Source organism: Peromyscus californicus, unplaced genomic scaffold, assembly GCF_007827085.1.
Source record: "Peromyscus californicus insignis strain IS unplaced genomic scaffold, ASM782708v3 Scaffold_16__1_contigs__length_79575227, whole genome shotgun sequence".
Taxonomy (NCBI): Eukaryota; Metazoa; Chordata; class Mammalia; order Rodentia; family Cricetidae; genus Peromyscus; species Peromyscus californicus.
This window is the reverse complement of record NW_026294458.1, coordinates 31,194,003-31,216,110: the sequence shown is the minus strand read 5'-3', so window position 1 is coordinate 31,216,110 and position 22,108 is coordinate 31,194,003. Positions and strand designations below refer to the sequence as shown.

The 22,108-nt window shown below is 40.5% G+C and overlaps 1 protein-coding gene and 1 pseudogene across 1 annotated transcript; both read right to left on the bottom strand.

The window, feature by feature from the left end:
- Positions 1 to 1,729: 1,729 nt before the first annotated feature.
- LOC128111700 (tripartite motif-containing protein 43-like) lies at positions 1,730 to 3,106 on the bottom strand. Its single transcript, XM_052739919.1, has one exon. The coding sequence runs from the start codon at positions 3,104 to 3,106 to the stop codon at positions 1,730 to 1,732; it is 1,377 nt and encodes a 458-aa protein (XP_052595879.1).
- Positions 3,107 to 10,552: 7,446 nt separating this feature from the next.
- On the bottom strand, positions 10,553 to 12,235 carry LOC128111699 (tripartite motif-containing protein 43-like; annotated as a pseudogene).
- Positions 12,236 to 22,108: the final 9,873 nt, after the last annotated feature.

Below are 22,108 nucleotides of genomic sequence, written 5' to 3'. Positions count from 1 at the left end.
AAACCAGGACAACTTAATGGAACCTAACTCAAAACCACACAACCAAACAAAAACCAAAATCCAAACCAACAAAGACCCCTGCCATAGCCCTGTGAGATTCTTGTGTCATCATATTCTCTGTGCCCCACATCTACTTATCCCAACCCAATAGCCTGTAGAGATTGAGGGCATAATATTGTTTGAGGGTACTTGGTCCATGTTTATGCCATCCCATAAGTGCACTTTCACTATTGACTATCACGTTATTTATCCAGAGGTTGGGTTGTGGAATGAAAACTGTAAACTAACCACTATAACCTGCCACTGGGCTCTGAAATAATCATATGGAGAAATAGTCTTCTTTATGAATGCCCGGCCTTAGCTGGGCTTGTTGAAAGCAGCTTTTCTGATCTTAAATTAGCCAGTCTGCCTTTCGCTGCTGGGCTTTTACTGTTTTCTGTTTTTGTAGAAGTTTTCTTTACCGCTTACTCTGCTTCTGGCTGTGTGGCTGGATGGGTAGGGGGCTGCTCCCCAGCATCATCCTCTCTTTCTGCTTTTCTCACGCCTTCCTCTTCTCTTATTCTCCTTCGATTTATTTTCTCTGACTGGCAACCGCATCTATATCTCTCCTGCCTAGCTATTGGCCATTCAGTTCTGGATTAGGGCAATCAGGGATTTTAGACAGGCAAAGTAACACAGACTCACTGTGTGAAACAAATGCAACACGTCTTTGCATCACTCAACAAATATTACACAGCATAAACAAATGTAACATATCTTCAACTAATATTCCACAGCAGTTTTTCTCTTGGGATGGGTTCTTTATTAAATACCAAAGTCATGCATTAGATTCCTTTATTTCTTCTTAAAGTACGATCATACCATTTATATTAGTATAATATTGTCAGAATTTTAAACATTATTAGAATAGCCAGGCATTTGGTCACTATTCAGCCTGGGTCAAATATTCAATTTCAGAGAAAAGGAAGAGGAAAAGGTAGTTATAAATATCAACTCAGATTGTACTGGATCGGGTGGTGCAAGCTTTTAATCCCAGCACTCCTCGGGCAGAGGCAGGTGGACATCTTTGAGTTTGAGGCCTACATATGAGTGAGTACCAGTAAAGCCAAGAGGACATAGTGTGACCATGTCTCAACAAAACAAACTACAAAAACTAGAAACTATGGAGTAACATTATTAGAAATGTGGGCTATGTCTCTGTACCCCCTTTTAGTTTTTCTTTTATTATTTTTAGTAAGAGTTTTTCTATTCATTTTACATACCAACCACAGATCAGCCCTCTTCACACTCCCCAACCACAGCCTTCCCCCCCAAAGCACCCCTCATTCCCACCCCCTCCATTTTAAGCTCTCCCATGGGGATTCAGCAGAGCATGGTACATTCAGTTGAGGCAGGTCCAAGGCCCTCCCCTCTGAACCAAGGAAGCAAAAGGTGCCACACCTTAGGCACATGGCTCCAAAATGCCCACTCATGCACCAGGAATGGATCCTGATCCCACTACCTGGGTCCCCCCCCTCCCCAAATAGCTCAAGCTAAACAACTGTCTCCAGTAACCAGAGGCCTAGTCTAGGCCAGTGATCGCTCCAGAGTGAACCCTGTTTTAGACATGCACTCAAATACAGTGTCTGGAAAGAAAGAAACAACCAATTTTTTTTCCATTATAATAGTATTTTATTATTTAATAGCAATAAAAGAGATAACAGTACAGTAGGAAATATTTACAAAAACACTAATGTGCTGGATTAAAGGTTCTCCCTTCAAGGCCACTGGAGAAGAAAGGCAGGACAGGGTTTTGGAAAGTGCCAGTGGGGTACCTGTATATTAGGGAACTCTTGGCAACATTCAGGAAACTTAAACATCCAACTTCACAATCAATGAGCACCCCAATCTTGCCCAGGGGCCTCTCTATATAGTGCCGGAAGACTGGGGATGTGGTGAGGAGACTGTAATGATTACCCTCCTTCACACACACAAGAAGAAAGGCACCCTCATAGTCAATCATTTGGTTGGTATTCCTTAACCAGGAATCCTTACAGACCCCTACAGCCCAGTCCGCGGAGTCTTGTAAATCCACCTCCCAGTAATATTTCCCGGAAAAGAAGTTCAAGGATCCCCAGGAAGCCAAATAGCATCCAACAGAAATCATAGATGTATCCTTACTGTGAGGTCCGAAGCTGAATTTTCTCAAGACATTAAACAGGTTCATCTTGTAATGGAATGGGGACACATTTTCAAGGAAAATGTGCACCTGGATGTGCTTCACCCTTTCAGTCAGTCCAGTGATGGGTAGGGCCTTGAGTTCTGGTCGCAGTGCCTGGGGCATGCTCAGCTGCATTGACTCACTCCTTCTGACCATGTCATCCAAACCCTGGAGCAGTACCACATATGGCTCCTGGGACATTGCCATCAGCTCCTGATACATATCTCTTAGTTCTTTGCTCTTTTGGACCATCATGGCTTCACTCTTCCTCAGTTTCTCTAAAACACATTGGCCTTCCTTTCTCATGCACTCGATATGTTTCTCTCCCTCTTTACAGAGGAATGGATGCAGCTCCCTATATTCGGTCCTGATCATTTCTTCCCGCAGAGTCACATATTCCATCCACAAAGATGCTGTTCTCTTCTCTGTCTCGATATTCTCTTGATTTTCTTGGATCTTCTCCCATAAAGATGCCATCTGCTTCAGAACTCTTTCCATTTGATGGTCAGCTGCTGCCCCAATGAGACAATGTCTGTGACCTCTGTGCTCATGGGAGTTAGAGCAGAGTTGACAGAGGAAGAGCCTGCTCTCAACACAGAAGATCCTCTTTGTCTCCTTGTGGGTCACACACTTATGCTCCTCAGAGCTCAGGTCCTTCATGAGCCTGGCTTGTCTGGCAATGAACACCAGCTTCTTCAGAACAACATTGGTTCTCATTTCCTTCTTTTGGCATGGTTCCCGACACATAGGGCAGTGGACTGGAGGTGGGGTGTCCTCCCAGGAAAGCTGGAGGCAGGCTCGACAGAAGCTGTGGCCACAGCTTATGGTGACTGGCTCTGTCAGGCAGCTCAGGCAGATGAAGCAGGTGAGTTCTTCCTGGAAGGCTTGTGAGATGTCTGACTCCATTTTCCCACGGAATAGACTCTGGTCTCAGCAGTGTCTGGTGGGGACACAACAATATTAGCTTAGCTCTGTGGAGTGATCCTCAATGTGAGGGCCAGGAGGATCTAGTACTCTAGGAGCCAGAAGTTATGGGAACACACTCTGTCTGGTCTAGAGAAGAATGAACCTGGCTGGCCCCTGGAGTGTCCTTATATACTCTCCGGAGACCACACCCACTCTAAATAGCAGTAATCTGATTGGATGGAAGATCGAATTACAAATATACCCAATACTCAGAAAAAAGTCCTCCACAAGTTTTCCTGAGTCACACATCTTATCTGGGTGTGATAGGTCAGAGCTTTAATCCAAGAGTCCTAGCATTTGGGCTGTTGAGGCAGGAAGAGTTTTAGTTCAAGGTCTCCCTGGAGTATACAGTGAGAACTTCTCTTAAAAGAAAAAATAAAGACCAATTTTACTACAATATTTCACTGTTTCTAAATATTTTGAGATATGCTTATATTTTCGGTTTACCTTTTGCAATTTAACAGTTAATGATATCAATCTGTGATTTTAGCAAATATCAACATTAAAAATTCCTAATAATTCCTTGAGAATTTACTTCAACTCATGTTTATCATAATCACCTCCACTGCAAATTCTTCAAGATTCATCCCTTTTTCTACCCACTCCCCTTTCTGTTCTTTCCTTCTTGCATTTTTTTTAAATACATGGGGAAGCAAGGGAAGGGATGGTGGTGGCACATGCCTTTCTGCTTAACAATCAGGAGGCAGAGGCAGGCATGTCTCTGAGTGTTTCAGGCAAGCCTGGAATAAAGAGTGCATTCCAAGACGGGCTCCAAAGCTAAACAGAGAAATCCTGCCTAGAAAAAAATAGAAAAACAAACAAACAAGCAAAAAAACAGTGATGGGGGTTGGGGGGAAGATGTTTAATGAACCAAAACCCAAGAGGCTATGATTCGACTTGTGAGGAAATTTTCTGGACTGAATCACTGGAAATAGGAAAGCCCATCTAAACTCAGATTTTTTGAGATGAGAGAATTCATCTTAAATCTTAGCTGTACCTTCTGTTGGCAGCCTGTATAAAGGACATGGAAGAAGGAAACTCTTTCGTCTTTGCTATTTCTCTTCTTGCTCTTGTTCTCACTGGCAAGGTCATCCCTTCACTGGTGTAGGACCCGACTTTTGGAGTTAACTATTAAGAGGACTGACAGGTAAAGGACCTTTTGTATTATTTATGTGACAAGCCAGTTGTTGACACTGAGATATGTATAGTATTTAGAGAGCACGAGGAATCATAATGAGTATGTTAAGATAGATTCCAAAGAGTGTATAAAATGAGGATGAGGAAGACTTAAAAATTAAATGTAATTTAATGAATCATAGACTAGTGAAGATGCCCAGTATGTAAAGTTTTTTTGATATTTGTAGCTAGAAATATGGTTCAGATAAGGATTATTCCAAACTGAGTTGGGAGGCATCCTATAGATGAAATCAGGAAATGTGATATCATTCATGGTCTGGCTTCACTGTAGCATCTTTCCTGTATTTGAATTAAAATCCCTCCAGTTACAGGTGTTTCATGATAGGAGACCAAGAGATGGAGCCTATTGCTTCCCCTTAGGCAATTTCCTTTGCCTCCAAAGTCATTACCAGATCCTGGAAAGCCTTAACCCTAGTTGATAGTATCATAGAAGCCATTTAGAAACTGCCTTTGAGAATACCGGCCAAAAAGGCAGATGATTGGCTTCATTTAAGTGAACATTTGGGGTATGAGCCAAGCTGTTTCAGAGCTCTCTGATCTTCCTCTTTGGGATTCTGAGGATTAGGAAATGTGGGTATAGGATGAAGGTATCCTGAAGTGGAGGTTGTGTTTTCACTTTCCTGAATTCTTTTTTTAGCTCTATACTCCATTTTTAGCAGAGTTCATTGCTTTCTTGATGTCCAGTTTTTTGAGTTCTTTACTTTTTTAAGATATCATCCATCTGTAGTGTGTGTAGTTGGCAAAAATCTTTCCCTATTCTGTAAGTTGTTACTTTGTCCTTGTGATGGTGTCCTTTGCCAAACAGATGCTTTTCAATTCCATGAGGTTCCATTTATTAATTGTTGCTTTTAGGGACTGTACTGCTGGTGTTCTGTTTAGAAGTCCTGTCCCGTGTCTACGAGTTCAAGATTGTTCCCCACTATCTCTTTTATTAGGTTCAGTATATGTGGTTTTATGTTGATGTGTTTGATCCACATGCAGTTGAATTTTATGCAAGGTCATAAGTATGGATCTATTTTCAGTGTTCTTGGTTTTGAGGACATTATCAATGTGTCACATCAAAACAATTGCAGTATGATTCTAGAAAAATACAGTGGTCCACCTACACTGGAACAGGACGTACTCCTACCTAAACCCGGGTTTTGTTGTTTTTGTTTGTTTTTTTGTTGCCCTGTGGTTTATTTATTTATTTTTGTTTTTTGTTTTGTTTTTTTCAAGAAAGGTTTTCTCTGAGTAACAGCTCTGGCTGTCCTGGAACTCACTGTGTAGGCCATACTGACCTTGAACTCACAGAGATCCTCCTGCTTCCTGAGTGTTGGAACTAAAGGAATGGGCCACCACAGCATGGCCTAAATGCAAGGTTTTTAAATAGGCATGTGGATAACAGGTAAGCTGCTTGCCTGTTTTTATCAATGGTAGAGTATCAACCCCTTGACTTTAAATAATTGATCTGTTCCATTGAGGTTACCAGGTGACTTTTTCTGCACTTTATTTTTAGGAACATTACAATCTTGCCTTTATGATTTTCTACTCTTTTCTTCCCTACATAAAATATTCATCACAAAGTAGAATGGGTCCAATATGAGTTTATGTTTCTTTCTCAGTGAAATCCTACCTTAGATGCCAGGCACTCACTCTCCCAGCAGACTTTCATCCTCCAGCCCCAAAGCACATTAAATCCTTATATGATAATCTGTTATTTAAAAGCGTATACTATGTTCAAATTACTTTTAGAGAGGTTAATTTTGGCAGAAATTGGAAGCATTACGATCAGAAGTTCAAGGCCATCATCACTTACAATGTGAATCCCAGATCACCAATATTTTGTGGCCCTATTTTTGAAAAAGAAAAAAAATGGAAAGAGCTATTTCTCAGTTTGCAGAGTACTTGCTTAGCATGTACTAGGTCTTGGTTTCAATCTTCAGCATCACAGATAATCAGGTATGGTGTCACATGCCTGTAATTCCAGTCCTCAGTGGGCAGAGGCAGACACTAAAGGTCATACTTAACTACACATTGAGTAGCAGATCAGCCTGGGATACAGGTGAATGTTTCTCAAAATAATAATGATAATTGTAATAATAATTTTAAGGAACTCAGTTAGGAGTTTGAGATTGATATCCACCTTGCTTCTTCACTTAGAGTAGTGCACAGTCTCTTAAATATCACACATGTTTTCTTCTTTTAGGCATGTGTTACTTGCTATGTAGTTGATACTTATATTTAGAATCTTGCAGGTTTCCCACACCAATGAGACAATAAATCAAAATTCAGTATAGAAGTATTAAATACTATGTGGCAGGAGAGTGTATTATAGTCATCAAAAGGTGATTGCATGCAATAAACCCAAGAATTCAAGGAGACTGTAGTAGGTCAGGCCAGTCTGAGAATTCTACCTTCTAGAGAGCATGGTGTGGTGGGGAAGACAACAGAATAGATGGGGCCAGGAAAGAAACCCTTCTCATTTGATAATATACAGACTCATTAATCAAGTAGTTATTATGAGGACCAATTACATAAAAGACTGTAGCAGAAACATCACAAATTGACACTATCCCAGGACAACTTAAAGGAACCCCAACTCAAAATCAAACAACCAAATAAAAACCAAAATCCATACAAACAAAGACCCCTGCCGTGGCCCTGTGTGATTCTTGTGTCATCATTTTCTCTGTGCCCCACATCTACTTATCCCAACCCATCAGCCTGCAGATGTTGAGGGTATAATATTGTTGGAGGATACTTGCTCCATGTTTATGCCATCCCATAAATGCGCTTTTACTATTGACTATCAATTAATTTATCCAGAATAATCTGTGGAATGAAAACTGTAAACTAACACTTATTACTTAGAAAGATCAAACGGTCCCTTTTTTGTTTTTTGGACATTCTGTTCTGTAGCACAGTTTGCTAAACTGTCTCATTAGTAGAGAACCCAGAGCCAGATATTGGGGTGACTGTTGAAAGATGAGAGAAACAAAACAAGTCAGACATGTTCTTACCTCTATGAAATCCTCAGCCTTAAGAAGAGCAGTTCCTGTTTCCTCACACCTTATATACCTTTCTTTGCCTTGACATCACTTCTTGGGATTAAAGGCCTGTGTGCCTCCCAGTACTGGGATCAAAGGTGTGTTCCACCACTGCCTGGCTCTGTTTCCAATATGTCCTTGAACTCACAGAGATCTAGATTGATCTCTGCCTCTCAAGTGATAGTATTAAGGGTGTGTGTCACCACTGTCTGGCCTCTATGTCTAATCTAGTAGCTGGTACTGTCCTCTTAACCCCAGATAAATTTATTAAAGTGCAAAATATATAACCACATTTCCCCTTTTTTGTCTACAATTGAAGGTGATAGCTAATGTAAGAAAAATTATAAACAATAAGCACAATAAGTATGTACAATATATTCAGTCAAGAATTATATTAACAATATCCATTTCATTAACGTTTGTCAAATTCAGACAAAAAACTTCATTATTTATCCTACTTTTGTGAGTGCAAAATGTTCCCTATTCACTTTTTATCCTAACTTGTATTACCCAAAGAAAACTATCCTTTGATGTCCTTCTAACTCATACACTTTACACCTCTGTAGTGAGTTTCTTTTCTGAATTTGAATTTGTTAACAAGGAAAACTAAAACTATCTAATCTTCAACTCCCTCAGAGATCCAAGAAGGACATAATATTAACTGAGTAAGCAGGAAGTATAAGCAAGGGACTTCCAAAAATGGGAGAAATGACAGAAACATCTGGCTGCCTGGATAGTCACCCAAGTTTCCTCTGCAATGTTGGGACATCCATCTTCAGCCTACAAGCCTAGCACATCTGACAGACTATCTGTGAAGCAGGATTTTCTAAAGAGCCTTTCTAGCTTGTCTTGACATGGATTGGAAGTCTTTTTTTGTGTGTCCTGCTCATCCATTTTGGACAGCATACTGTCAGCAATCAAGACAAGGTCACTTTCTTGCCCAATGTCTAACTTTGGCCACAGTGAAAGTAAACTCCATATGCAGTTTCTTCAATGCCCATCATCTTCTCTGAAGCAGATTGGTGCTTCTAGGAGCAGACATGTCTTATTGTCACAAAAAAAGAAAAAAAACTCTATGTTATGAAAACATCTTAAATGCCATACCATATTCTATAGATCTCTGAAGAGTTTCAAGATGACCTGTATATCTAAGATGTATCTCTGTTTGACCTTAAAAACATACCTAACCTGACTACATGTTCCATTACTATAGGTGACTAAATACTAACTTGCATTTCTTTATATCCTAATTAATTGGTAATAACTTTCAAGTACTAGTAATTTGCATTACATTGCTAAATGAGTTGTACAGGTACAATACATTGAACAAGATTAGAAATATATGTACATTATTTTCTAATAGAATCATTCTCAAATTTATATCAATATATATATAAAATTTGTATACAATATACAAAAATCCAAACAAGTAGTTGCTTTCTAAAAGTAGATTCAATAATCTACCTTTTTGTCTTTCATATCTATATCCTCTCTTATTTCTTTTCAGAGTAGATTCAATAATCTAACCTTTATTCAACATAATAACTTGTAACCAACCATCCTAAACAATGACAAGCATCCATGACCTGTTGAATGACCAAAAACCACCCACTCCACCTCTTGGGAATGTGGGTGTCATGTTCTTATAATTAATTCCTGCTGTCTGAGGGTGAAAGCATCTTTAGGGGATCCTGAAAAAATACTGGGTTAATTGTCAAGTCCTGAGAGAGGTGACTGTGTCATCTGCTGTCCTGTCTCTACATAATGAGAAAGTGCAGGGCTTGTCTCAAGTCCTTGTTTGAGTAGTCTATCAGGCTGGATCATCTCAGCTAGCCATCTCGAAATTATCCTGAGCAGTTTGTCTCATAGCCAGTCCCAAGTTTGCAATACAATATGTTCCATTCTTCTTCACCAGAGTATTCTTTTATTTCAAATCTCTGTGTGTAATAGCTGACTTTCCTTGGGTACCAACAATCTCCATATGAAGATGGGCAAGTAGAAGCTTGATCATCCCTTCCACTGTAACAGTATATCTATTCAAGTAATCAAAAAAGGATCCATGCTCATGGTAATATGACACTAGCCAATTCAGTTCTTTATTAGACCAATCAGGTATTTTAGACAGGCAAATTAACACAGAAACTCAGAGTTAAACAAATGCACACATTTTTGCATCATTAAACAAATATTACACAGAGTAACAAATGTAACCTATCTTCAACTAATATTCCACAGAAAATTATCGCTTGTGATGTGTTCTTTATTAAATACCAAAGTCATCCAATATATTCCTTTATTTCTTTTTAAAGTGCTATCATACCATTTATATTATTATAATATTGTAAGAATTTTAAACATTATTAGAATAGCTAGGCATTTTGTCAATATTCAGCCTGGGTCAAATATTCAATTTCAGAAAAAAGGAAGAGGAAAAGTTAGTCATAAATATCAAGTCAGATTGTACTGGATCGGGTGGTGCAAGCTTTTAATCCCAGCACTCCTCGGGCAGAGGCAGGTGGACGTCTTTGAGTTTGAGGCCTACATATGAGTGAGTACCAGTAAAGCCAAGAGGACATAGTGTGACCATGTCTCAACAAAACAAAGTACAAAAACTAGAAACTATGGAGTAACATTATTAGAAATGTGGGCTATGTCTCTGTACCCTCATTTATTTTTCTTTTATTATTATTATTAAGAATTTTTCTATTCATTTTACATTCCAACCACAGATCAGCCCTCATCACTCTTCCCCAACCCCAGCCTTCCCCCCAACACACCCCTCATTCCCACCCCCTCCATTTTAAGCCCTTTCATGGGGATTCAGCAGAACATGGTATATTCAGTTGAGGCAAGTCCAAGCCCCTCCCCTCTGAACCAAGAATGCACAAGGTGTCACACCTTAGGCACATGGCTTCAAAAAGCCCGCTCATGCACCAGAAATGGATCCTGATCCCACAACCTTGGGGCCCCCTCAAACAGCTCAAGCTAAACAACTGTTTCCAGTAACCAGAGGCCTAGTCTAGGCCAGTGAACCCTATTTTTGACATGCACTCAAATGCAGTTTCTGTAAAAACGAACCACTTTTTCCATTATAATAGTATTTTATTATTTAATAGCAATAAAAGAGATAACAGTACAGTAGGAAATATTTACAAAAACACTAATGTGCTGGATTAAAGGTTCTCCCTTCATGGCCACTGGAGAAGAAAGGCTGGACAGGGTTTTGGAAAGTGCCTGGGGGGTAATTATGTATGAGGGAACTCTTGGCAACATTCACGAAACTTAAACATCCATCCTCACAATCAAGGAGCACCCCAACCCGCCCAGTGGCCTCTCTATATAGTGTGGGAAGACTGGGCATGTGGTGAAGAGACTGTAATGATTACCCTCCTTCACACACACAAGAAGAAAGGCACCCTCATAGTCAATCATTTGGTTGGTATTCCTTAACCAGGAATCCCTGCAGACCCCTACAGCCCAGTCCCCAGAGCCCTGAAAATCCACCTCCCAGTAATATTTCCCAGAGATGAAGTTCAAGGATCCCCAGGAAGCCAAATAGCGTCCAACAGAATCCACAGATATATCATTACGGTGATGTCCGAAGCTGTATTTTCTCAAGACATTAAATAGGTTCATCTTTTTTTTTTTTAATTTTTTTATTTTTATTTTGCAATACAATTCAGTTCTACATATCAGCCACGGATTCCCTTGTTCTCCCCCCTCCCGCCCCCCTCTCCTTCCCCCCAGTCCATCCCCCATTCCCACCTCCTCCAGGGCAAAGCCTCCTCTGCGGACAGAGATCAACCTGGTAGACTCAGTCCAGGTAGGTCCAGTCCCCTCCTCCCATGCGGAGCCAAGGGATCCTGCATAGGCCCCAGGTTTCAAACAGCGGACTCAGCAATGAGCACAGGACCCAGTCCCACTGCCTGGATGCCTCCCAAACAGATCAAGTCACTGTGTTTGTATTTTCAAAAAAAATGTGCACCTGGATGTGCTTGAACATTTCAGTCAATCCAGTGATGGGTAGGGCACTGAGTTCAGGTTGCATACCCTTGGGCACGCTCAGCTGCATTGACTCACTCCTTCTGACCATGTCATCCAAACCCTGGAGCAGTACCACATATGGCTCCTGGGACATTGCCATCAGCTCCTGATACATATCTCTTAGTTCTTTGCTCTTTTGGACCATCATGGCTTCAATCTTCCTCAGTTTCTCTAAAACACATTGGCCTTCCTTTCTCATGCACTCGATATGTTTCTCTCCCTCTTTACAGAGGAATGGATGCAGCTCCCTATATTCGGTCCTGATCATTTCTTCCCGCAGAGTCACATATTCCATCCACAAAGTTGTTGTTCTGTTCTCTGCCTCGATATTCTCTTGATTTTCTTGGATCTTCTCCCATAAAGATGCCATCTGCTTCAGAACTCTTTCCATTTGATGGTCAGCTGCTGCCTCAATGGGACAATGTCTGTGACCTCTGTGCTCGTGGGAGTTAGAGCAGAGTTGACAGAGGAAGATCCTGCTCTCAACACAGAAGATCCTCTTTGTCTCCTTGTGGGTCACACACTTATGCTCCTCAGAGCTCAGGTCCTTCATGAGGCTGGCTTGTCTGGCAATGGACACCAGCTTCTTCAGTACAACATTGGTTCTCATTTCCTTCTTTTGGCATGGTTCCTGACACATAGGGCAGTGGACTGGAAGTGGGGTGTCCTCCCAGGAAAGCTGGAGGCAGGCTCGACAGAAGCTGTGGCCACAGCTTATGGTGACTGGCTCTGTCAGGCAGCTCAGGCAGATAAAGCAGGTGAGTTCTTCCTGGAAGGCTTGTGAGATGTCTGCCTCCATTTTCCACGGAATAGTCTCTGGTCTCAGCAGTGTCTGGTGGAGACACAACAATGTTAGCTCATCTCTGTGGAGTGATCCTCAATGTGTGGGTGAGAACGATGGAGTAGTCTAGGAGCCAGAAGTTATGGGAACATACTCTGTCTTGTCTAGAGAAGAATGATCCTGACTGGCCTCTGGACTGTCCTTATATACTCTCTAGAGACCATGGCCACTTCCTGCCATGGTGGCTTTGACTAATGCTTGCTGCAAGTGAGCTTCTGTAAATAGCAGTAATCTAAATGGATGGAAGATTGAATTAAATCTATGGCCAATACTCACAAACAAATATCCACAACAAGTTTCCCTGAGTCACACATCTTAGCTGGGTGTGGCATCTCACCTCTTTAATTTTAGAGTGTTAGGGAATGGGCTGTTGAGTCAGGAGGTGTTTTAATTCAAGGCCTGCCTAGGATATACTGTGAGAATTTGTCTGAAAAAAAAAACATTTATTTTGCTTTAAATTTCAGTGTTTTTAAATATTTTGTTATGTGCTATATTTTCAATTTTCCTCTTTTAATTAACAGTTAATGATTTCAATCTGTGATTTTAACAAATATCATCATTAAATATTCCTCATAATTCTTTGAGAATTTTGTTGAACTTATTTTTTACCATATTCACCTCAACTGCAGTTTCTTCAAAATTTGTCCCTTTTTGTACCCACTCCCCTTTCTTTTCTTTCCTTTTTTAAAAAAAATACAGGGATCTGTTCATTGGTGGTGCTCACCTTTTTTTTTTTTTTTTTCTTGAGACAGGGTTTCTCTGTGTAGCTTTGCGCCTTTCCTGGATCTTGCTCTATAGACCAGGCTGGCCTCGAACTCACAGAGATCAGCCTGGCTCTGCCTCCCGAGTGCTGGGATTAAAGGCGTGCGCCACCACCGCCCGGCTTGTGGTGGTGCTCACCTTTAATGCCAACACTCAGGAGGCAGAGCCAGGAGGATCTCTGTAAATTCCAGCCCAGCCTGGGCTATGGATTGAGTTCCAGGAAAGGTGCAAAGCTACACAGAGATATCCTGTCTTGAAAAACAACAAAACAAAACAAAACAACAACAAAAAAACATGAGGAAGCCAGGGGATGGTGGCACATGCATTCAATCCAAAGACTTGAGAGGCAAAGGCAGGTGATCTCTGTTAGTTTTAGGCTAGCCTCCTCTACAGAACGAGTTCCAACAGGCTCCAATGCTACACAGAGAAACCCTGTCTAGAAAAAACAATACAAAAAACAAAAAGCAATAAAAAGGAAAAGAAACCATGTTTGATGATCTGAAACCCAAGAGACTGTGATTTTTCTTGTGAGGGAATTTTCTTGATTGAATCATTGGAATTAGGAAGCCCCATCTAAACTCCGATGTTTTGAGATGTGAGAATTCATCTTAAATCTTAGCTGCACCTTCTCGTGGCAGCCTGTTTAAAGGACATGGAAGAAGGAAACTCTTTCATCTTTGGTATTTGTATTCTTGCCCTTGCTCTCACTGGCAAGTTCATCTCTTCACTGTTATAAGAGCCTATTTTTTGTGATTCCAAAGTATACTGAAGTCCAGCTTATATTTCCAGCCTTGTAGACTAAACAACTGCTCTCTCTCCCTCTCCCTCTCCCTCTCTCTCTCTCTCTCTCTCTCTCTCTCTCTCTCTCTCTCTCTCTCTCTCTGTCTGTCTGTCTCTGTCTCTGTCTCTTTCATTTAGTTTTTTTCCCTCTAGATTCACAGTGGTTGCTATACTTATCTTTTGCGTATTAGTTTATTCCACATGTATTCAAATTGACAACCAGGAATAGCCATCAAGGGCTGACCACTTTGTGGTGGATGATCACTTAAGGAGCTCATCCATAATAAGGACTAATTCTTTGTGTAAGGGTGGGAGTCTTTCTAAATTTCCCACATTCATATCAACATATTCATTGTTCTGGTCTTGTTTTTTGCAACCATTTCTAAGAGAGACTGTTGCACATCAGACTTCCTGGTACTCTGACTCTCACTCCCTTTCTGACACCTCTTCCACAGTATTTCTGGAGCTGTTGATGCAGGAGCTAGGATATACATGTATCTGTCGAAATTTGGATTCCTGCAATCTCTTGTTTTTAGCACTCTCTATTGTGGTATTCTGTGACTATCTCCCTGGATGGCCTATTGTTTCTTTTCTATATTCTTGTAAATAAGCATTACTAGGCTTTTCTTGCTTGATCTGAAATCTAATATTTTGCTTAATTCTTTTAGTAAGCCAAATCCATGATAGATTAATGTTTCAGGGATTATGAGATCAAGGGAAGGATAACTATTCAGAGCACTGGCAGATAAAGTATGTTTTGTATTATTTATGTGGCAAGACAGTTGTTGACATTGAGATATGTTTAGTATTTAGAGAGCATTAGGAGTCATAATGAGTATGTTAAGATGGATTCCAAAGAGTGTATAAAATGAGGATGAGGAAGACATAAAAATTATATGTAACTTAATAAATCCTAGATGAGTGAAAATGTCCTGTATGTAAAGTTTATTTGATTCTTGTAGCTAGAAATATATTTCAGATCAGTATTATTCCTAACTGAATTGGGAGGAATCCCACAGATGAAGTGCCCACCTGTTATATCATTCATCCTCTGGTTTCAAAGTATCTTCCCAGTGTTGAACTAAAATCACTATAGTAATGGGTATTACATGATAGGAGCCTACTGCTTCCCCTTTGGCAATTTTCTTTGCCTCTAAAGTCATTGCAAAATCCTGGTAAGCCTTAATCTTAGTTGATTAGATCATAGAAGCCATTTAGAACCTGCTCTTGACAATACCAGGGCAAAAAAGGCAGATTATATGGTTCATTTAAGTGAACATTTGGGGTGTGAGCTAAGCTTTTTGCAGAGCTCTCTGATCCTCCTCTTTGGGGGTCTGAGGATTAGGAAGTGTGGGTAGAGGATGAAGGCATCCTGAAGTGGAGTTTTGTATTTCCACTTTGTGAATTCTCTGTTTAGCTCTATACTCCATTTTTAACTGAGTTAATTGCTTTCTTGATGTCCAGTTTTTTGAGTTCTTTACTTATTTAAGATATTATCCATCTATAGTGTGTGTAGTTGGCAAAAATCTTTTCCTATTCTGTAGGTTGTCATTTTGTGCCAGTGATGGTGTCCTTTGCCAAACAGAAGCTTTTCAGTTCCATGAGGTTCCATTTATTAATTGTTGCTTTTAGTAACTGTACTATTGGTGTTCTGTTTAGAAGTCCTTTCCCATGTCTATGAGTTCAAGACTATTCCCCACTTTCTCTTCTATTAGATTCAGTACATGTGGTTTTATATTGATGTGTTTGATCCACATGGAGTTGCATTTCATGCAAGGTCTTAACTATTGATCTATTTTCAGTGTTCCACATACAGCCATCCAGTTTGATCCACACCTTTGTTCATGTTCTTCAGTATGTATTTCTGGGTTCTTTCTTAAAAATCAGGTTTCTATTCCCCACCTCTCATACCTGAGGGTAGGTGATGGGAGATGAGAACATAAGGGATTCTGATGGTTGAGCTGGAACAGGAATGTAGTGGGAAAGCAATGAAAGAGATACCATGATAGAGGGAGACATGGGCACAGAGAGAAATTGGTCGCTAGGGAAGTTTCAAGGAATCCTCAAGATGACCCCAGCTTAGACTACTAGAAATAGTGGAGAGGGTGCCTGAACTGAACTGGCTTTCCCCAGTGATCAGATGATTGAATACCCTAAATGTCATCGTAGAGCTTTTCTCGGGTAGAAGATGGAAGTGGATGCAGAGATCCACAGCCAAACACCAGGCCAAGAGTCCAGTCAAAGAAAGAGAAGAGGTATTTTATGATCAAGGGCATCAATATCATGATGGGGAAACCTGCAGAGATAACCAGACCAAACTAGTGGGAACTCATGAAATTTGGATCAACAGCTGTGGAGCCTGCATGGGCTTAGGCCCTGTGTAACTAGACAGTTGTGTAACTTGATCTGCTTAAGGGGCCCCTGCAGTAAGATTAGAATCCATCCCTGATGTATAAGCAGACCGTTGGGAAACCACTACCTATGGTGGGACATCTCACACAGCCTTGAGGCAAGGGAGGGGCTTGGACTTGCCTTTACTAAATGTACCTCCTCATGGGAGGCCTTTCCTTCTTGTAGGAGGGAATGGGAGATGGGTTGGGAGGGAGAGTCTGGAGGGGAGAGAAGAGGGTAGAGGATGATCTTTTTTGGGGTTTGGGGGGTTGAGACAGGGTTTCTCTGTGTAGCTTTGCGCCTTTCCTGGAACTCGCTTTGTAGACCAGGCTGGCTTCGAACTCACAGAGATTCGCCTGACTCTGCCTCCTGAGTGCTGGGATTAAAGGCGGGCGCCACCACCAACCGGTGAGGATGGTCTTTGAGTGGTACATAAAATGAATAAAAAATTTTCTTTTTTTTTTAAAGGCCACAGGAAGTTATATTTTTTATTTACCTCAAATTACATATAATGTATATGTGCATATATATACATATATATACATATATATATGTATATATATATGCACATATTAGTCTAAAAAAAGTTCAGCCAGTTGTGGTGTAGGGAGGAGGGGACTGGACCTGTCTTGGCTGAGTCTACCAGTCTGGGCTGACTCCCCAGGGGAGACCTTGCCTTGGAGGAGGTGGGAATTGGGGGTGGATTGGGGGGAAGGGCTGGCGGTGGGAGGAGGGAGGACGGGGGAATCCATGGCTGATATGTGAAATTAAGTTAATCATAAAATAAAATTTTTTTAAATTTTTTTCTCTTAATAAAAAAATCAGGTGTCTATAGGTCTGTCAATTTGTGTCTGGATCTTCAATTTGGTTCCATTTATCTACTTTTTGAGGCAATACAAGATGTTTGTATTTTTTTAATGCAATACATGTGTTGTGCATATACAATACAAATATATACATTTCAGTAGGCTTTAGATATTCACATTTGTATATACTGAGTCCTTTGTGTGTTATAATAATAAAGAAGAGGTAATGAGTTTTCTAGGGAAAAGGAGTCATGGGAAGAGTTGGGGAGAAGATTGAAGGGACAAATGATGGAAATACAGTTCTCATGCATGATAATCTCAAAAACATAAAAATTTAAATAAAAATTCTTACAAAAAATACAGATGGTATTATAATTCCTATGCTAAAGTAAAAAGTATGAAAAATTATCCGATTTATAAGTCATATATCAGTCAACATTACACCTGGGTCTAGAATTCAGTTATTGCTGTGGTTTTTGACTCAGTATTTTTCCAGTATGTTACATATGTCTTAAAGAATACCTACAGCAAAAATAAACTAGCAAAGCCATAGATTTTAATAAAAATCTGATTTATAAAACAAAGCAAGAAATTGCAAACAAAACCTGAACCTATTTTACCAAATTTACACCATTTACTCCTCACTAACTCATTTGTCTTTTTTTTTTTTTTTTGGTTTTTCGAGACAGGGTTTCTCTGTGTAGCTTTGCGCCTTTCCTGGAACTCACTTGGTAGTCCAGGCTGGCCTCGAACTCACAGAGATCCGCCTGGCTCTGCCTCCCGAGTGCTGGGATTAAAGGCGTGTGCCACCACCGCCCGGCTCATTTGTCTTTTTATAAGATCTTGTAACTTTCAAGGACTTTTATATTTTTTTCTTTCTTTCTTTAATTTTTTTTTTATTTTACATACCAATCCTGGTTCCCCCTCCCCCCCCCCTTCTCCAGCCTCCTACCTCCCTCCATCCCACCCACCCACATCCACTCCTCAGAGAGGGTAATGCCTCCCTCAGGGAGTCAACAAAGTCTGGCATACTAAGTTGAGGCAGGGCCAAGCCCCTCCCCATGTATCAAGGCTGAGCAAGGTATCCCACCCTAGGGAATGTGTTCCAAAATGCCATTTCATGCATCTGAGATATGTTCTGGTCCCACTGACAGGGCCTTCCCAAACAGATCTAGCCACATAACTATTGTCAATGTTCAGAGGGCATAGTTCGGTCCCATGCATGTTCTTCAGCAACCCATGAGCTCCCACCAGCTTGGGTCAGCTGTCTCTGTGGATTTCCCCATCGTGATCTTGACCTCATTTTACACTTGATCTTAGCCAAAAGGCAGAGAAGAGATCTTGACCTCATTTTGATTTGCATTTCCCTGATGGCTAAGGATTTTGAGCAATTCCTTAAATGTCTTTTGACCATTTGATATACTTCTGTGGAGAATTTTCTGTTTAGCTCTGTACCCCATTTTTTTTATTAAGGAATTTAGTAAATTTGAGGCATAAATGTTCAGAATTGAGACTTCATCTTGGTGTATTTTTCCTGTGATGAATACGCAATGTTCTTCCTGATCTCTTTTGATTGATTTTAGTTTGAAGTCTATTTTGTTAGATATTAAAATAGCCACACCAGCTTGCATCTTAAGTGCATTGATTGGAAAGTCTTTTCCCAACCTTTCACTCTGAGGTACTATCTGTTTTTTGAAGTTGAGGTGTGTTTCTTGTATGCAGCAGAAGGATGGATCTTGTTTTTATATTCATTTTGTTAGTCTGTGTCTTTTTATGGGCAAATTTAGTCCATTGATAGTAAGGGATATTAGTGACCAGTGATTGTTAATTCCTGTTATCTTTTGGTGGTAATGTGTGATTATTTCCCTTCTTTGGGATTTGCTGCTGTGGGGTTGTCTATTGCCAATGTTTTCTTGGGTGTATCTGACTTCTTTAGGTTGGAATTTTCCTTCTAGTGCTTTCTGTAGGGTTGGATTTGTGGATAGGTATTGTTTGAATCTGGTTTTGTCTTGAAATGTCTTGCTCACTCTGTTTATGGTGATTGAAAGTTTTGCTGAGTATAGTCATCTGGACTGGCATCCATGGCCTGTTAGTGTCTGCATTATTGTTGAAAGACCCTAGCCCTTCAGGCTTACACCCCCAAGCCTCAGGAAGAGAGAAACTTCAAGCACCAGGAAATGAGAAACTAAAAATCTAGTTCCAAGGGCCACCTGACTCAGCCACTACTCAATCACCCCTGTAACAATATAACAATGTAAAAAGATTTCTGTTAAGAGATGTGCTCAACTGTGACTGGGATAGTTGCAAGTGTTCCAGGAAGGACCACTGTGACCTTTGTAAACTCCACTCCCGCCCTGATAGTCCCCTTGAGGTTTCAGGAAGAATGTACATGTGGACGTGACTGTACCCACTCTGTGATCAGACCATGTTCTTGTGAAACGAAATTGTATGGGAATTGTAATCTTATGGCTTTTGTGGGTTTTTCCTTTAAAAAACCCCCATGTGGCTGCAGTAAGATGCGACTCTTGCTCTTGGGAGGAGAGGAGCCCTTCTATATAGAAGCTTAATAAATCCTCATGCTGTTTTATCAACTGACTGGAGTCTGGGTTCTTGGGAACCCACTTGAGACCCTAAACTTTGGGGTCCAGCACTGTCTACGACCTTCTGGCTTTCAGAGTCTCCATTGAGAAGTTGGGTGTTATTCTGCTAGGTCTGCCTTTATAAGTCACTTGGCCTTTTTCCTTTGCTGTTCCTAATATTCTTTCCTTATTCTCTATGTTTAGTGCTTTGATTATTACGTAGCAAGGGGATTTTTTAGGGGGGTCTAGTCTATTTGGTGTTCTATAAGCTTCTTGTATCTTCATAGGTATTCCTTCTTTAAGTTGGGAAAGTTTTCTTCTGATTTTTGTTGAATGTATTTTCTATTCTTTTGAGTTGGTATTCTTCTCCTTCTATCCATATTATTTTTATGTTTGGCCTTTTCTTGGTGTCCCAGACTTCCTAGACATTTTGTGTTATGACTGTTTTGGCTTTAGTGTTTTCATTGACTGACTAATCTATTTCCTCTATTGTATCCTCCACACCAGAGATTCTCTCTTCCATCTCTTGTATTCTATTGGATATTCTTGCATCTGTAGTTCCTGTTCATTTACTCAGATTTTCCATTTCCAGCATTCCCTCAGTTTGTGTCTTCTTCATTGCTCCTATTTCATTTTTCAGATCTTGAACTGTTTCCTTCACCTGTGTGATTTTTTTCTTGGTTTTTTTTTAAAGGGATTTACTGATTTCTTCCCACTTTTTGTTTGTCTTTTCCTCAATTTCTTTAAGGGGATTTTTCGTTTCCTCTTTAAAGACCTCTATCATCTACATAAAGTTATTTTTAAGGTTTTTTTCTTCTGCTTCTTCTATGTTATGATATTCAGGCCATGCTGTTGTAGAACTACTAGGTTCTCTGGTACCATATTGCTCTTTATGTTGTTGTATGTATTTTTACATTGGTGTCTACCTATCTCTTCCTCCAATAGGTGCAAGAGGTGCCTGTGTCTGAGCAAGCTGTTCTTGGTCCATTCTGTGCTCGTTGTGTCTGTGTCTCAGGGGGCTACTTTTGGTCCAATAGTAGCTATTGATCTAAATGGAGCTGGAGGATTCTGTCTCAGGGAGCTGCTTTTGGTCCAACCAGAGCTGATGTATTCTGTGTCTCAGGAAGCCACTGAAGTTGGAGGGGAATAGGTGGCCTTAGGGTAAGGAATGGGTATTGTAGATTGCAGGATCCAATTGGGGGGCGGGTATTGGTGGGGAAGTCTGCCAGCAGGAGTCTTCCCTGCTGCTGGGCAACTGGGGCTGCAATGGTCAGGGGTCCCTAGGTATGGGTTGTGCCACAGGACCTAGGCCCCAGAGGCAGGACTCTCTGAGTGGGAGAAGAGCCACTCACCTCTTGGATCAATCAGAGCAGGTGGATTCTGTGTCTCGGGAAGCCACTGAGGTTGCAACAGTCAGTCGGATCTGGGATAGGGCATAGGTCTTGCAGATTGCAAAGGTCTGACGGGGGTGTTCGTGGGGAAGCCTGCCTGCAGCAGTCTTCCCTGCAGGCTGGCAATGGGGCAGCAATTGGTGGGGGTTCCCAGGGACTGGTTGTGTCTCAGGGCAGGACCCAGAGGCAGGATGCTCTGGAGGGGGAAAGGGAGAAGAGTCACAGAAAGAAACTTTTATAGCTATTCAAGCATACAAACTCCTAATGACGCGTAGAATTGATTTTGTCTCTCAGGACCAATTGACCCATGAAAGGTAATTTAAGGAAATCATGGAATTTTGGCATTTCAAACATTAATGTGTACAAAGCTACAATAAATTCTCAATACAGTCTTGTCATTAAGCCAGGGTACAATATTTAAGTAATTATCTATGGTTAACATAACTCATATCTTTGAAACAGGTTATACATATTTTTGATATGCCAGGAAGAATCACTTTATCTTTCCAAATATTGATTGAACCTGTATTATGGTAAGTGCTGGGAATTAAAAGATAAATGCATCATGGTGCCTGCTTTCAGTGAGCTCAGATTCTCAAGCTGTTAAAAATATGTCAATAACAATCATAGCACACTTTGTTTAAGTAATAATAATGGATTACCTCATCTCCAGTTAAGAGAAAGGTATAGGACTTAGAGAGCTCTCAGAGGTAATGTTAGTGGGAAATCTCATAAAATTCCACAGATGACATGACTATGTGACAGTATATTACACACTTGCAAACAAGCTTCAAAGCTATAATATTTTCAGAGTTGAATATCATATCTTAGAATTTTATTAGTCAATAAAACATGGATTTGAACAAAATTCATATCAGAAGACAACACAATTGCCTATCTTTATTTTTTGTTGCTTTAACCTTACATGGATTTTAGTAGCATTTCAATTATTTTTGTCATTTTATAATAAGTTGTATCTTGCAGGCTGACATATTCATAGCACAGAAATAATATTATATCTTTGCTGTCCTGTTTGTTATGGAGGCCTGTAAGTCACACACCAGAGACTGTCAAAATTTGGAATATTGTTTTCCTCCATCAATCTCATTCTCTCTATCTAAT

Coding starts and splice junctions, on each gene's coding strand:
- LOC128111700 (XM_052739919.1), bottom strand. CDS start 3,106: ATGGAGTCAGACATCTCACAAGCCTTCCAGGAAGAACTCACCTGCTTC.